The 16,747-nt window shown below is 37.9% G+C and overlaps 1 protein-coding gene across 2 annotated transcripts in view; it reads left to right on the top strand.

The window, feature by feature from the left end:
* Positions 1-16,747, top strand: part of SLIT2 (slit guidance ligand 2) — a 344,969-nt gene that overhangs the window by 276,645 nt on the left and 51,577 nt on the right. For both annotated transcript variants that reach the window (XM_026514512.4, XM_026514514.4), the window contains 6 exons: positions 191-323; positions 3,650-3,718; positions 6,310-6,381; positions 6,887-6,958; positions 9,045-9,116; positions 11,928-12,091. In XM_026514512.4, the coding sequence (XP_026370297.2) occupies positions 191-323; positions 3,650-3,718; positions 6,310-6,381; positions 6,887-6,958; positions 9,045-9,116; positions 11,928-12,091 (582 nt within the window). The remainder of the gene's footprint in view (positions 1-190; positions 324-3,649; positions 3,719-6,309; positions 6,382-6,886; positions 6,959-9,044; positions 9,117-11,927; positions 12,092-16,747) is intronic.

The following is a 16,747-nucleotide window of genomic DNA, read 5'->3' on the forward strand; positions in this document are numbered from 1 at the left end:
CCCGGGCAATCTGAAAGCAGGGCTGTCTCCAGTGGATGGCATGAGTTTGTCAACAGTCCATGTGCTGTATGCACAGACGTGATCTCCTGGCTCAAGATGCTTATGTTTGTGAAGCTAAAAGCATCACATCCCTTCTAGCATTTTCAAAGCCACACATCTGGGTTTTCCTGTATTTCTTTTGGCAACTTAGGCAATGATGACAGTAGCTGTTCTCCACTCTCTCGCTGCCCCGCGGAATGCACATGCTTGGACACAGTCGTTCGCTGCAGCAACAAGGCCTTGAAGGTCTTGCCCAAAGGTATTCCCAGAGACGTCACTGAATTGTAAGTAGAGCTTGCCTTTCTGTTTCCTTAACAATTAATATTTCAACAAGGGAAATGGAAACCAAACAAACATCTTCAGAGTCCTATTTCCAAATTCTATTCTGTAAGCCACTAAATAGTATCCCTAAACAGATCATCTAAAGGCCAGTTTAGATACACTTGGGAAATGCTGGTTGTGTGTGTTTCTCTCTTATTCGCTGTAGGATTTCTCAAATGTCTGTGTTATGCTGAGGTGCACTCTGAAGCCCCAAGGGAGGGTGGTAAAATATAAGATAGCTCCCATACATGTTTGTCCCTATAGCCCTTTTCTCATGGACCATCTTGCAAGACTCATGTTCCATCAAATACACCTTGAGAAATGCTGCATATTTAGTTTATCTACAGTGTCTGGGATATTCCATATGGCTAATTATTCTTTACCACTGTATCTCCTGGGAGAATAGCTTCCCACATGGGATACATAAATATCTAGGATTTAGAAGAAGCTGGCATAATCTTTATCCTTAAAAAAGAGATACTGCCCTTTGGACTTGAATTAGAATCCTTTAGATCATGAAGGGTGTGGGGCCAATTATCCCTAACATTTTCATATCTGATATTTGACCCCAGAGTACATGGTCAGTATATACTCATCTAGATACCAAGCACCATACACACTTTCTCAGCTGCCTCATATTATGTCTGTGGAATGGAATAAATCCGAGGATAAGTTGCTTGAATAACATAAGCATGCGTGCTGCTTTCCATTATGTAATCTGCATACTAATATCCCGGAAACAAATGCTTGGTATGAGTGCAGTTGAGTCATTTGCCTCTGTTTATTTTTTTCTGTGTGGGACTATGTATCCAAAATGATGTAAGTTCCAGTGTAATTTGTGCAGATGTGTCCCTGTAATTCATGCCCATGTGTGCAAGCATTCTAAATGAGCAGCTCTGATAAACTTTTGGCAACATGGAACATAGGTAATGAGTTTCAAGAAGACGTCACTTCAGTTATCAGAGAACTTATTTGCAAATCATGCGCAGTTCTTTGAATCCTAATTTGGTCCTGAACTGAACACTTAGGGGGAAAAGAGGTGTGATCTTAGCACACGTACACACAAGGTTCCTCTTAGAATTGAACTGCTGTGAAGTGTTCAGTTTCTCTCGGCGCTATCAGTCACAGTTGCTAATTAACTATAAGCACTGCTTTGTGTATGCATAATTAAATACTTAATTCTTATTTTAATAAGTATTTATTTCAGGAGATTGCTCTTCATCCAGCTAGATGTCTTTAGAGTGTTCTGTATGCAAAGCTTTGATTCTGGGAACACCCCAGCCAAGAACACAACACTCAGCGCACCCAGGTCATCTTTAATGTGGAATCCCTTCTTTTCAACTGGCCCATAGCTCAGTGCTTCTCCCTGATGCCTATCAAATAATTTTAAACGTTCTTTATTTTTTTTTAAAGATTTATTTATTTATTAGACAGAGAGAGACAGCCAGCGAGAGAGGGAACACAAGCAGGGGGAGTGGGAGAGGAAGAAGCAGGCTCCCAGTGGAGGAGCCTGATGTGGGGCTCAATGCCGGAACGCCAGGATCATACCCTGAGCCGAAGGCAGACGCTTAACGACTGCACCACCCAGGCGCCCCTTAAACGTTCTTTAATTTCCTTATTAAACTACATCTGAGAACCTGCTTGGTTCATATCGTGTCTATGCCATCCATATGTTTCTTCCGTCAGACAGTTGAATCTTCAATCTGTTTCTTCACAAAGTATTAAAAAGTAATATTTTTCTGAAGAAATATGTTACAGAGATGAGGAAAATATTAACTCATCTCTTGTGAATTCTAGTTTTATCTCCCCAAGAGCTTATTCTTAGAATCCTACCAAGTCAGCAGGATCCTTCTCTACAATCACGTATATGCGTGTATTAGAAAAATTTCATTGCATTTTATATTAAATTATTAAAGAATTTGGCAAAAACGAGGACATATTAGTGGACAATTTTAAACAAATGGTATCTATTATTTTTAATCAGTTCCATATAATTTCCCTCTTAGATGGTTCTACATGTAAACATCCATAGCACACATTCTGAATCCTTTTAGCTTTCTGCTATGACATTTTCCAGAATAAAGGGAGAATACTGAAGTCTATGGGATTATGCTTCCCTCTAGTGGTACCAAGAAATACTTGGGTGGAGGAAAGAAAGGAGTCGAAGAAGAAATAGGAAGGCAGGAAATTTGAGCAGGCATAAGTAAGAAATCATAACACGTGCCCGATTCTTAGTCCTGTACTTATTACATATTTTGATAACGTGTGCCTTTTATATAACTTTTTATTTTGAACTATTTGAAATAATTATTATCTGAGGCAATTTCTCAGCTACTTCTGTATCTAGCAAAAATACTAATAACCTCAACCTTAGATCTCAAGATGGGCCATGAGACGGGGGGAGGAGGGGCCCTCTGCCCACTGGGCCGGGATTCTTTGTGGGCACACCTGTAAGCAGGGAGCCCACGTTGCCGAAAGACATTGTACCCTTTGTCGTCTTTATTCTAGGAAAATACAGCCTTGTTTGAGATGGAGTTTATTTTTCTTTGTATGACATTTTGAACAAAACCTAAAGCATTCATTCATTTTTATGTCTGGCCAATTAGCCCAATGTCTGTCTATTTTCAGATTATCCTGCTGACTTTAATCCAGAAAGGAAACTTCACATATATGTGGTTATTTGATTACTTTTACATGTAGATGTTATATTTGTGTCTTTGATAAAGGTTGTGATTTTCTATAAAACCTTCTAAAATTATTATCACAAAGCAGATAGATATACAGGTTATTTTTAACTGAAATCTCATTTGAATTCCTAAATATCTCCTTGAAGGCATTGATTGTTATTTACTAGGTGGAGTGGTCTTGCCCTCAGCCCCAAGGTTCTGTCGATAGTGAACGCATTTCATGGTATCGTCCCCACATAAATACAAGCAGACTGGAGGCTGACTAAAAATATGGTTGATTGAATGAACCTTCTTGACGCACAAATGGTTGGACACACGACTCGCCTCATTACATAAACCACAAAGAACTGGACTCTCCAGTCTCTCCTTGGTTTTATAATTTACACTAAGCGATTCCACAAAATAGTTCTTCTGGATTGGACAACTGTGCTTTTTTTCCTCTACTTCTTTTAAATAACAGTCCCAGCTAGAGGGAACATGATGTCTTAAAGCCAGAATTGCAAAGTGCTTCCTTGCCTCAGTTAGGAGTGAAATTGTGTCAACTGTTTTGTGCCACACCATTGTTCCTTTAAAAAAAAATAATATTGTGTCCTTGTTTTTAGGTATCTGGATGGGAACCAATTTACATTGGTGCCTAAGGAGCTCTATAACTACAAACATTTAACACTTATGTAAGTAACGTGTTGTATTTTTTTCATCTTGACTTATTCTAGTTCACCAAAGTGGGGGTAGCAAGGGGCAGAAGATTTAGTGAACCTTTCAGATAATATAAATCGTTTACAGTTAGATGCTTCCCTCCTTCCTCACTGCGGTTCTGGGTCAGTAGCTACATTTTCATTGAATATCAGTCAGGCAGTGGTGCATCTTAGGGGAAGGACCTCCTCTATTCAAAGTACAAATCTGATTAAGTATCAGAGAACTGTAGAAATGCGGAAAATTCGGATACTTCTACTGATAATGAACATGGGCTATTTTATGACAAGCCAAGAAAAGGAAGCTAGAAAGTAATGGCTTTATTCTTCTTGACTTGAAGCAAAAGGTTGTGGATGGTAATAACTTCACTGAAAATACATTTTATTAGGTTTGATTTTCTTATATAATATGCTCTAAGTTAAGTACTTCCAGTATTCAAACGTGATTTTATAAAACTCATTTTTAATTACACAGTATTTAAGTACACTTGACAAAGATGCTGACATTCTGAGCGTAAATTTCAGACATTGACTTTTTTTCACTTTGCTTTGATGCCCTCGTAAAATAACATCTTTTTCATCAGTGTAAATGATTTTTTAAGTAGTAATACAAGATTGTATTTAAATATACCAACATTAAAATCTAGTTATATGTACAATATTTTTAAAGAGAAAATCTTACTGTATAAAATGTCACACTTAGCGTGGCCTTGCTGGTAATTGATAAAGCTTCTCACAAGCAAACAAAAATTAGCAATGGAAGTAAATGTAAAGAGAAATACTTTATCTTTAGTTTAAGCCCTATCTGATTTTAGAGTAAATATGGCTGGCTGAGGAGGCCAATTTCTAGTGTTCTAGAATAAGGAGGTTTATCCCTAATTAGTGAATTCTAGAAATGTAAGTCGCCGAAAATGTTACATTTCTCAATGTAAACTTGGCCCTAGAAGGTTGTGGTTGGTTAAAACACTGTTAATCATTTTCAGTTTCTCTTAAACGTATAAGAAAATCACTGTGTAGAAAGTACACAGGACTGTTTAAATGACAAATGAATAAACCGAAAAAGGGAGAATGTCCCTAAGATGTCTTGTTCTGCCTCTCCTTACTTACTTAGTAGCAGCAGGAACTGATTACATACATTCTGTTCTGTTAAATAAACCATTAAATTGCTGCAATTTCCAGAGGGTCACTTCAGCAGGATTGGGTCATTTGTGGGACAGGATGCGATTATTTAAGACCAGTTTGGAAATGAAAAATGAGCATTTGTAGATCCAGAAATGGCTTTACCAATGACTCATTATGCTCCTCTCAGCAAGTAACTGCTGCTAATATAGATACACTTCTTTATTTCTAAATTTAGGGGTAGTGCTCGAGCAGCTGAGAAGATGGATCTTGAAGTCCTGTAGCATTCCTATCATTTCGCAAGTTGTATAGGCTCATTTTACCGATATTTTGGTTATTTTAATAAAGGAATGGATAATCTCTGGCTCGTCTGCATCTTCCATTGATTTATATATTTTGCTTTAGGAAAAAAGTAGTGAATATACACACATACAATGATCATAAACTATGACCTGTAATTTTTCATTTATTCATAAATCTTCCTTTTATTTATGTGTTTAGCATTTTGCAGTAGAGACAAATCAGTGAGTATATACATATCACTGTATGACTACGTGTATGTCTATATTCACTGATTTTTTCCTATTGCAAAACTGCCAATGATACATCATATATGTCATATATAGTATGCCATTATATATATTTTATTGTATTACATTATATTGCAATATAATTATAGTTACAGTATGCATTACATGTGTCATATTATAAATGGTCACAGATATATATAATAAAAAGAAGAGCAAGTTCACTGGGTATAAATCACAACCCATAGGACCAGTTACACTTGGCTATCAACAGCCATGTCTCATTGGTTAAAAAAACCCACATCTCTCTTATTTACTTACAAATTAAACAGATATTTATCGAGGACCTACCTGCTGTGTGCCAGTGACTTCGCCAAGGGCTAAGTTCCTCACTATGGCGTTGCAAATGTAATCAAAAGAGTGCTTTCAGCTACCAAAGTTGACAGTGTCTACCAATGAGCATATAGATCAGGGAAGCTGAAGGATATGCAACCAATAGAACGTTCACGAACAAAGGTTTAATTCTCACCCATACAATGTGTCCGTTGTGAGGGGCCTCCCCATGTCTTTGCTCTGGGACCAGACATGGGAGCGGGCTGTGGAACATCACATTCTGGCAGAGGAGCGAGCAGAGAGAGAGACGGGAAGAGTGAGCTTGCTTGAACCTGTTACGAAGTGAAAACTGCAGTTTTCAAGCGGTGGCACCCAAAACATCGTCCCTTCTCATTTCAACAGGCAGGGGCGTGAATAATTATGAATGTGTCAATCTACCCCCCAGGGTTATCCAGTGTTTTGGTGTTTCAGGTGAAAGCTGAGCTCTAAGAATGCCGCAGTGACTGAGCATGCAGAGCCTTCTCTAAGAATCACTAATACTTCACTTTGTCTGTGACAGTTCACTCCATTTGTTTCTTTTTCCTCTTGTAGAGACTTAAGTAACAACCGAATAAGCACCCTTTCTAATCAGAGTTTCAGCAACATGACCCAGCTCCTCACCTTGTGAGTATGAAAATGTGGGCCTGAGTACTTATTAATTCACTGGACAAAAGACATTTTCTAGGCACTTGGCCATTCCCTGTTAACAAGACAGAGAGAGCCTGCCCTCAAGAAATATAAATATAAATATTGTTGGGAGAAACAGACAAAAACAACTCAATAAACAAACAACTACAGATACTATTTTTTAAAAAAAGTGTTGGGTTCCAGAAAAGAAACAAAGAATAATTTACGTTTGTGGCGGGGTTGGGAGAGATTCTATAGAAGTCTGTCACCTGAGGGAGGGAATAGTTGAGCCGTCGGCTGGGGCAGAAAGCATTCTAGACTGTATTTAGAAAGAAATATGTTGTATTACTGAAAACACAAACAGTCACAAAATACTGTATATCAATATCCCCAGTTTATAAAATGCTAAAACAACCTTTTTTCTTCACTGCTTTATTTTTAAAATGACATTTGGCCATTTGGGGATATCTGAGTAAAACAAATCTGCTATGTATGCTTTCAGAATTCTTAGTTACAACCGTTTGAGATGTATTCCTCCTCGAACCTTCGATGGATTGAAGTCTCTCAGATTACTGTAAGCATCTTTTGCTCAACAAAATATCTTTTATCTCAGGGATCCGAGTTTTGGGTTGTTTTTGTTTTTGTTTTTGTTTTACTGATTTAACTGCAATTTTGACTCTTGGGCATTTTTAGACATACACATGGGGATTTACTACAAATTCGGAAATAGGAAAATTACATCTTTTCCTGTATCAGTACTCAACAGCCTTTATTTGGGCAACACGACGCTGTTGTTGTAGTCATTTATTTGGTAATAGATAATAATAACGTATGTTTTATAAAAATCCAGCTAATTTTGAACAAAATACAGGAAATTTTATTTTCTTTAAAATTTACATAATCGATGACTACATTTTTACTGTTAAAATGTATTTTAAATATATGAAATGAAACATGATCTCCAATCACAATCCCCTCCCCCAGAATTAACAGTTAGACAGTTTTATGTTGTCTTCTGGTCCTTTTTTATATGCATTTGTTTTTAGATGCTGATACGTATATGCTCATGGCCATATACCTTCTAAAAAGCATAAATAGGATTTGTTCTTGTTCTGTCATCTGCTAATTTTTACTTAACAATATGCCTTACACTATTTCCATTCCATCATATAAAAATATTCCTCAGCTGTTTAACTCGTACAAGAATATTCCATAGGATGAAGGGACCGTAGCTTGTTTGATCATCCCCATCTTTAACTATCATGTGGTGGTTTTGGGGGTTATTTGGGTTTTTTTTATCATTGTTGTTTTTTAGAGGGGGGAAGGGCAGAGGGAGAGATCAAATCCTAAGCAGGCTCTATGCCCAGTACAGAGCCTGACAGGCGCTCGATCTCACAATCCTGAGATCAAGACCTGAGCTGAAATCAAGAGGGAGACACTTAACCAACTGAGCCACCCGGGCACCCCAACTGTCATGGGGTTTGAGTCCAGATTTGCATTATTCATACAGTGCTGGAACGAACATCCTACACATTCGTCTTACTGTCAGGTGTGTTGTGAGGATACCAAAAGTAACTGTCAGGTTGTCCCCCCAAAACCAGAATTTGTCAATTTACAAACTTATTTTCCACCAACTTTGTTTTAATAGAGTACTATTACAAAGCACTCTGGAAAATCTTGAATGGTATTAATTCTTTCATTTTTGTTCTATGACAGATTGAGTACCTATTTTAATGGAGTACTTATTTCAAAGCACTCTGGCAAATATGGAATAATATTAATAGTTCTATGACAGATTGAACATTATTTTCCATTCCTGTTTTAATTTGAAATTCCAATAACTAGAGTATTTGTGCATATTTTATTTTTTTTAATTAATCATTTGTGTTTCCATGGGCCTGATCATATCGTTTCTGATTTTCTATTGGGTACCTTGTCTTTTCTTTATTAACATACATGTCTTTATGCATCTACTACTTGACTAACTTTGTAGGTCTTTTTACAAAGGAATTAATCCTTGTGTCTTATATATGTTGTAAATATTTTCCATTCTGTTCCTTACATGTTATCTTTCATATTATGGATATATTTCGTGTTGTCACTCTTGCCCTTTATGGTTTCTGAGTTTTATATGCTGCTTTGAAAGCCTTTCCCAGGCCCCCTGGGTGGCTCAGTTGGTTAAGCATCTGCCTTTGGCTCAGGTCATGATCCCAGGGTCCTGGGATCGAGTTCTTCATTGGCTACCTGTTCAGCAGGGAGCCTGCTTCTCCCTCTGCCCCTCCCCCCTGCTCCTGATCTCTCTCACTCACTCTCTCTCTCTCCCTCAAATAAATAAATAAAATCTTTAAAAAAAGCCTGTCCCATCCTATATTTATAAAAAGGAGCTCCTCTTTATTTTCATTTCATACATTTTTGATTTGTTTTTACATTTAGCTCTTCAATCTAGAATTGACTTTATGTAGATGATGTGAAGAACTAACTTCTTGTTTTCCCAAATACATACGCAGTTATGCCAAGACTATGTATTAAATAGATCATATTTTCTGTACTGATTTAAAATGCTTATTGTAAACTAAAGTCTCACACACGTGTGAGAATTTTTCTGAACTCTGACATATAAGAAATTTAATACTGGTCTTGTTTTGTTTTTTTGCTTTTAGTTCATTACATGGAAATGATATTTCTGTTGTGCCTGAAGGTGCTTTCAATGATCTTTCTGCATTATCACACCTGTAAGTACCTAGTTCATGAATGTGGGTTTAGGGTCAAACTCACAAACCGCCCTCTGCTACCTCTTCTATTGTCACAACACGAGATGTGGTTGGTTCCATCTTTAAAGAAAATGAGAAGATTTTCGATCTAGATACAGGGCCTTCTGCAAGAGCCTTAATTTATCCTTTTGGCCCTTACTCTCCATTAACTAATGGAGTTGAATTCTCTCTACGTAGCTAAAAGTATTTTCTTACAAACATGGCTTTCCAACTTCCTAGCTATGCCTTTTCTCTTAACACTCTCTGATTCTAGAATACTAGCTCCCTTTCAATTCAGTTGAATTCTCTCTACGTAGCTAAAAGTATTTTCTTACAAACATGGCTTTCCAACTTCCTAGCTATGCCTTTTCTCTTAACACTCTCTGATTCTAGAATACTAGCTCCCTTTCAATTCAGTCTGCCCAAACCTTGTATTTTTCTAAGTATCATATCCTTTATGAAGCCTATCTTGATTTGCTCAAACTGGATTCATTTATTTAGCAAATAGTATTCAGCACTGGCTATGGTGCCATAGAAAAATAAATTAGAGATGGTTCGAGACTTTATAATATGATAGCAGGAAACTGCCAAATCCTCATACGGGTTGAAATTGTGTTTTTTTCTTTCCTTTGTGCTCTCATAGCAGCTTGTTTGTAACTCCTTATTTTTGGAAAGTACAATAAAACAACATAAAATATGTCATAAACTCTTTTGGGTCAAATTCCATTATTCCATTATTTATAAGGGTAGTGTTGAGACCATGGCAAACCTGGATGATCCAGGAACAGATTTAGGATCTAAAACTTTTCTTAGCTCAGGGGCTGGTGTGGTGCCATCTGGTGGCAAGTATGCTTCAGATTAAATAAAAGTGCTGTGAGTTGCCTGCCAGTTCCCCAGAAATTGCCTGCCATGTTCTCTCTTGGCTTTGTCCTCCCCTCCAAATCCCACCAGATCCCAAGAAGTTGCCTTTAGGAAATTGAGCAAGGGGGATGGGCAGAGGATAGGAGCCAATAGTCAATCACGCTATATCTGAACGTGCTTTATGGGGCTCTGTGAATCACTGTAGGTTTTGTGTACATCTGTCTATCAGCTTCTTTGGTGCCTACTGTCAATATCTCTCTCAATAAACTCCAGGTCCCAGGAGGCAAAACGTCCACTTTTTCCTGTGTGAACCCCAGCACCTACCTCAAAGGCAACACCCCCCCCCTCAACTCTACAAATTCCGTGGATGTCATTTGCATGAGACACAGTGTGATTAAACCTGCCAGCTCAGGGGTGCACTGTCTGGGAAAGTTTGCAACACTAAGAAGAAAGTAGTCGTTCTGTTAGTGTTAGGGCGATGTATCAGAAAAGGCAGCTTAAGGAAGGCGCTGCCTGAGCGAAGGAGGACATTCCCTCCGTGAGCACCCCCACCAACACCAGGAGCAGTTTGAATAGTCCTTGCCATGTGTCTTGTCTGTCCTGTGTTTCTTTTATGCATTTGTCTTTGATTCTCTAGATCATAAAGAGCTCTGCTCCATTCACTATTTCACACAGGACAGACTTAACAAATGTCAGTAGAAATGACATTAAATGACTCCAAAACATCATTTTGCTCATTTTCCATTTAGAAGAAAAGTTTGAATCTGAGCATAACATCTACTACACTCCAATTCTTCATTAGAGTTGGGCATTAAAACTGCTACAATATAAAGTATTATCGTTTTACAAGTATATTTTGGGACTTTCCTCATGAAAGAATAGGATTGATTTTGCTTGGACTACAGACCTAGAAGCATTACTCATCACAAGTTAGAAATCAGAATTAATCCATTTTTAAATGCCACTTCGTGCATCTACTACTTGCACCAAGCTTGGCAAGTTTACAAAACACACAGGTTAACTTCTCTGGCCTGTTTCTCAATCTGTAAAATGGATTATTAATACTATTGACCTCCTAGAGTTGTTACTTAGGATATAATGAGGTAATTCATATCAAGTGGCTCAGCACAGCACCTGCATTTTGGTGCAATAAATATTAGCTATCATCTTGTTTACTTTTTATATCACTGCTACTGCTAATGGGAGTGGAAGCCAAGTTCTAAAATAAAGGACTTTGCAAAGGGACAGACATCTAGTGAAGGTCCAGATCCACTCTGGTGAACAAGCTCTCTGCATCTTTTTTGTTTCATGCCCTTTCTTATCTTCGTGCCTTCACACTTACTGGTCCTTTACCCTGAAACATCCTTCCCCACTGTCTCCACCTCCTTGAGTCTAAGGATGTAGAATCTCAGGCTTTTAACCACCAGTCTCCCAGAAAAGTTACCCTCTGTTCACAGTCACCGTGTGAATACTTTTACTGTAGCATTTCTTATGCAAATTATGTGCATGTTTGAGAATGTGTTAATCGCCTTCCCAGAAGCAGTTCTTTGCTGTTAAAAATAATGTATTATTTATATTTGGGGCCCCCAAACCTGGCATAGCGATTGGGTCCTCAGTGAATCATGAGCGAATGAAGGAAGTATTAACCTGTGCGTCGGGTTTGCTTGTACCCAATATAAACCTGTCTCTGCAAATACAAGAACACCTTGTAGAGCCCAGGTAAATTTTAAGGCTCGTGACAACCCCCTAAGTCCCAGCTGCACATAATTCAGGAAAACGGGGAATCCCCGATGTCTCCATTTTCTTCTAAATTGTTATCAATAAATCTATAGGGATTTTCTCCTGAGCGCCACTTTGAGTTATGTTCCTTTAGGAAATAACAATACATCCATACTGTGTGTGTGTGTGTGCTTCTGTGGTGTTGTTTTCCAGAGCAATTGGAGCCAACCCTCTTTACTGTGATTGTAACATGCAGTGGTTATCGGACTGGGTAAAGTCAGAATACAAAGAACCTGGGATTGCTCGCTGTGCCGGTCCTGGAGAAATGGCAGATAAATTGTTACTCACGACTCCCTCCAAAAAATTTACATGTCAAGGTATGATTTTTAACCATTTGTACTTCTGTAAATAAAAACTCACTGTATTAATTTAAAAGGGAAAACACGGCTGCTAGACCTCAAAGGTACAGCTGAAAAGCCCCTAATAAATAATGGCTAATGACTAGTGGCTGCTTGCACGGAACTGAGAAGTTACCTGAGGAGCCCAAGTAAAGAACCAGGCTTTTCAAGGAAACTGCAGAAGTAATTAATTGGAAACGTCTAAGTTTTCTTTAAAATGTATGGCGAAGTGAAGAGTACACGATTTCTAGAAATTTCACTCATAGCCTCTAACGAGTAACAATATTTTGCTTTTGCCTTGTCTGAACGTGTGCCCTGCTCCCAGGGGTGCCAGGGCGCTGTGGCTTCCTGATGCCAGGTAAGGAGAAGCAAGCCCTCCCCAGTGTTCAGGCCAAACCCTCTGACTCGCCTCCCGTATTGCTGTGGGTGTCTCTTGCTTGCTTGTATCCTTTTCTTTTCCCCTTGTATTATGTATCTGTGGATTCTAAATAGTGCCTTAGTAACAAGTACTTTTTCTTCTCTTATTATAAGAATCATCTATGGCCGATATAGAAAATCTAAATAGGAAAATGTTAATGATAACGAACATTGTATGTCTTCAAGAACTAAAATTATACATTAATCACAATACCTAGAGATAACCACTATTGAACTTTATTTAAATTAAATATGTTTTACGTGTACAACTAAATCCTAGTATTGTGGAGCTTAGAGAAGTGTCCAGTATGGTCTTGCCGTCGGGGCTTGCACACCTAGCTGAAGAGACAGTCTCCACACTCGAACATTTTAGATAGGAAAAACACCTAAGGAGGTCCTGTTGTGCCCTGGGTCATGGTGTGAGTTTCCAGCTTCACGTTTCAATAGTTATATAACCTGAGTTTAATAGCTTAACCAGCCTGTGCCTCAGTTTCCTCATGTGTAAGCAGAGATGATGATAGTACATACCTGAAAATGTTACTGTTAAGATTAGATAAGTTACTACACGTGAAATTAAAAAAAAAAAAGTGAAGGTGCTGATGTCACAGAAACAGAGAATAGAACAGTGGATTGCAGGGGTGGAGGGAGGGGGGAAATGGGGAGATACAAGTTAAAGGGCACAGACTTTGAATGATAAGGTTAAGTTCCGAGGATCTAATGCCAACTTGGTGAGTGTAGTTAATAATACGGTATTACGCTGAGACTAGATCTGAAGCATTCTCGCCACAAGCACACAGACGTTAACTATTCGGGGTGGTGGATATGCCAAATACTTTGATCTTATCGATCATTCCACAGTGTATGTGTCTATCAAATCACCACATTGTACCTTTTACATGTATACGATTTTATTTGTCAGTTACTCCTCAGTACAGCTGGGGGAAAAGATTAATTGATTTAATGTGTGTAAAAGACATTGCCTTACACACAGTAAGCACTGAGTATAGGTTAGCTGACAGTTTTATTATCATAACACTTTAGAACACCAACAAAATCATGATGCAGGACAAGCAATGTTTTACTGATCAAAGAAGGAATTTTTAAAAACTATATTCCCTTGAGCCGTTTTTTAAATGGCTTCTGATGCTTTTTCAGAGCTGTAAATGGGTGCAGATGATGTAATTTGCAGTGCGTTGTAAATATCGACATTTTGAAACAAAACTCTTCCAGGGGCGCCTGTGTGGCTCAGTTGGTTAAGCGTCCAAGTCTTGATTTCAGCTCAGGTCATGATCTCAGGGTCGTGATCTCAGGATGGTGGGATCCAGCCCCCAGGTCAGGCACTGTGCTGGGCATGGAGCCTGCGTAGGAGTCTCTCTCTTCCTCTCCTGCTGTCCCTCACCCACCAACCCTTAAAAAAAAACCAAAAAAAAACAAAAAAACACCTCTTCCATTATTCTTCTAAATGTGTATGATGGAAGCTAAATATCACAGCTAATTTAAGAGACCAAAACAAGATCCTCTTTAGATTTCACATTGTTCTATTTTTCCTTGAACTTCTGTTTTTCTCCTTGAGTTTCTATTTCCAGTACCTCAGAGAATTGTCTCATTTTTTGCTCCAAAGGTATATATATTTATCATTTGAATTTTTAAAATGTCCTTCCACCAAAAATCTTTGAGTTTTTAAATTTTTCTTAAAATTGAGTTGTTATTAATACTCATGCACCATTGCTTGGGACAGCATAATTATTTATCAGCGTGTTAATATTTTTATTAAAAATTGAAAGTAAAACTTTATTGGAAGTGCCTCTCTGGGATTACGTGCATTGAATGCAAGAGACTTTGCAGATAACCAGCGTTTTAAGTTATTCTTTTGTAACCGCAGATGTTTCCTTGGGGCAGTGCCCCCAAATTTCTGGTGTGCTATAAGGCATATCGTTGTTCTGGAAATTGGAGGAGATTGTCAAATGGGAGCTAGGGAAAGAGAAACTGGCATTAAAACTTTCTCTTAGGGATGCCTGGGTGGCTCAGTTGGTTAAGCGCCTGCCTTCAGCTCAGGTCCTGATCCCAGGGTCCTGGGATCGAGCCCCACATGGGGCTCCTTGCTCAGCAGGAAGCCTGCTTCTCCTTCTGCCTGTCACTCCCCCTGCTTGTGTTCTGTCTCTGACAATATATAAATAAAATCTTTAAAAAAATAATAACTTTCTCTTCGGCATCATCGTTGAGCAGGTGTGTTTTAGAAAGATTATGTGGGGAAGTTGAGAACTGTAAACTGTGATTTTGTTTTATTTCTCTGTACCCAGGGATACTTGTTCTCCTTTCTGAAAAATGCTGGTGCTTATGTAGGTTCCTCAAAATTTAGAGTTCCCTGGAGATATTTCTTTAAAAAATATTTCATAATAATATAAATTTGAGAAAAGCTACATACTTGCATTCAATTCTCTGAGGGACATTGTTCACAGTCATTCATTACGTGTTCTCAGAAGTCCAACACACAGACAGCACACATACATAAATGACTGTTTAACTCAAGATACAGCTAACTGATTTGACCTTTTTTTCTTTTCTTTAATAACATTTTGTTTAGTTCGTAGTATGGCATGAATGGAAATATGCTTGAGGGAAAATTAGTCTGGATCAGCAATGCGTGATCAAACTTTCTGCAGTGATAAAAATGCTGTGTATCTGCCATCAAATACGGTAGTCACTGGCCGTGCGCGGTTGCTGAAAGTAGCTAATGCAACAGAGGAAGTGGATTTTTAATTTTATTTAATTTAAATTTAACCGGAAAGAGTCAGGTGCAGCTACCGGCTCCCATGTTGGGTAGTGTGGTTGCTACAAAAGCTCAGAGGAAGAAATTGTGTCAGAGGAGAGTGGCCGTGAGAAGTTTAGTGCGGGTGTACCAAAGCCAATTGTTGGGTCTTAGGGGCAGGCTGTCGAGTGTGAGGAAGGTGCCACGGGAGCCGAGCTGTGTTGTAGGAAAGGGCTGGAGCTGTGGTTTAGTTTAGTATTCATGAAGTTCCCAAGTCAACAGATTGCATATATTTCAAGCCGTACCCTGCACTGGATGGCAGGCAACATGGGTGTAGGGCAGGCGACAAGAAGTGTAGACCTGCAGAACTCAGCAAATAGAGTGCAGTTGCATTTAGCAGACTAAGATTTACTTGGTTTTTCTATAACTTAATATACTTTTAGAGTGATAGCAAACGTTGAAACTCACAATGCCCTTTGCCAGCATTTCTTGGTATTTGTCAAAATATTATGAAGTGTCATTGTCGTAAGACTCTGCTAGTTGAAGATTTATGGCAGTTCATATGGCATCTTTGCCACTACTACTACTACTAATAATAATAATACTAATAATAACTAAGAACAGCTTTTATTGAGGGTTTGAATTATGCTGAGGATTTTACATAGATCCCTATCTCTTGTAATCTTTCCATCATTCCTTAAGTAAGTACTGTTATTTCCCCATTTGGGAGATGAAAATATAATAATTTAGAGAGATTAAATAATGTGTCCAGCATCGCTCAGCTACTAAGACAGAGAGCCAGAATTTTTGACTCACTGACTCCACTGCTTACCACTAGAGTTTACTTTATAATTATCAATGAAAATATTCTTAGAACAAATCAATATAAATGAGAGTCCCATTCTACTATTGAAACATACTTAGAAAATGAAAGTTTTGAACTACTTTCATATGCTTTGCTTAAAGTATTTATTCATAATAAGTGGATTGGTAAAAGGCAAAGTACTTTAATCTACTAATTAAAATAATTTACTCTAAGAAATCTACTGAGTACTGAGTTTTTGAGCTAACAGGCCTTATGAGCTTGAAAGCAGTAAAATGACACTTCTTTAAATATTTTATAATTTGAATTTTTAATTTTTTAACTTTTCCCATAGTTATGCCAGTTTAATATGTTTTATTTTATTCATGAAAATCATGTAAGTACATGCTCCTAATATTAAGATTTGTAAATATGTAATTTCATATTATGGCAGGAAGAGGAATATCCTTTAATTGAAGATGTGTTTATATAGCTATATGTAAATATAATTTAAATGTTTTCTCTGCTAGGAAAGGCTGGGCCATTATTTTGAGTAATATATTCAGTTAACAATTTTTATCCTACATTTTTCAGAGTATTTTCTTTATGGTATAATATCATAGTTTCAAGGCACAACAGAAATAAATAAACTGGATGAAATAGATTA

The sequence above is a fragment of the Ursus arctos genome, unplaced genomic scaffold, assembly GCF_023065955.2.
Source record: "Ursus arctos isolate Adak ecotype North America unplaced genomic scaffold, UrsArc2.0 scaffold_9, whole genome shotgun sequence".
Lineage (NCBI taxonomy): Eukaryota > Metazoa > Chordata > Mammalia > Carnivora > Ursidae > Ursus > Ursus arctos.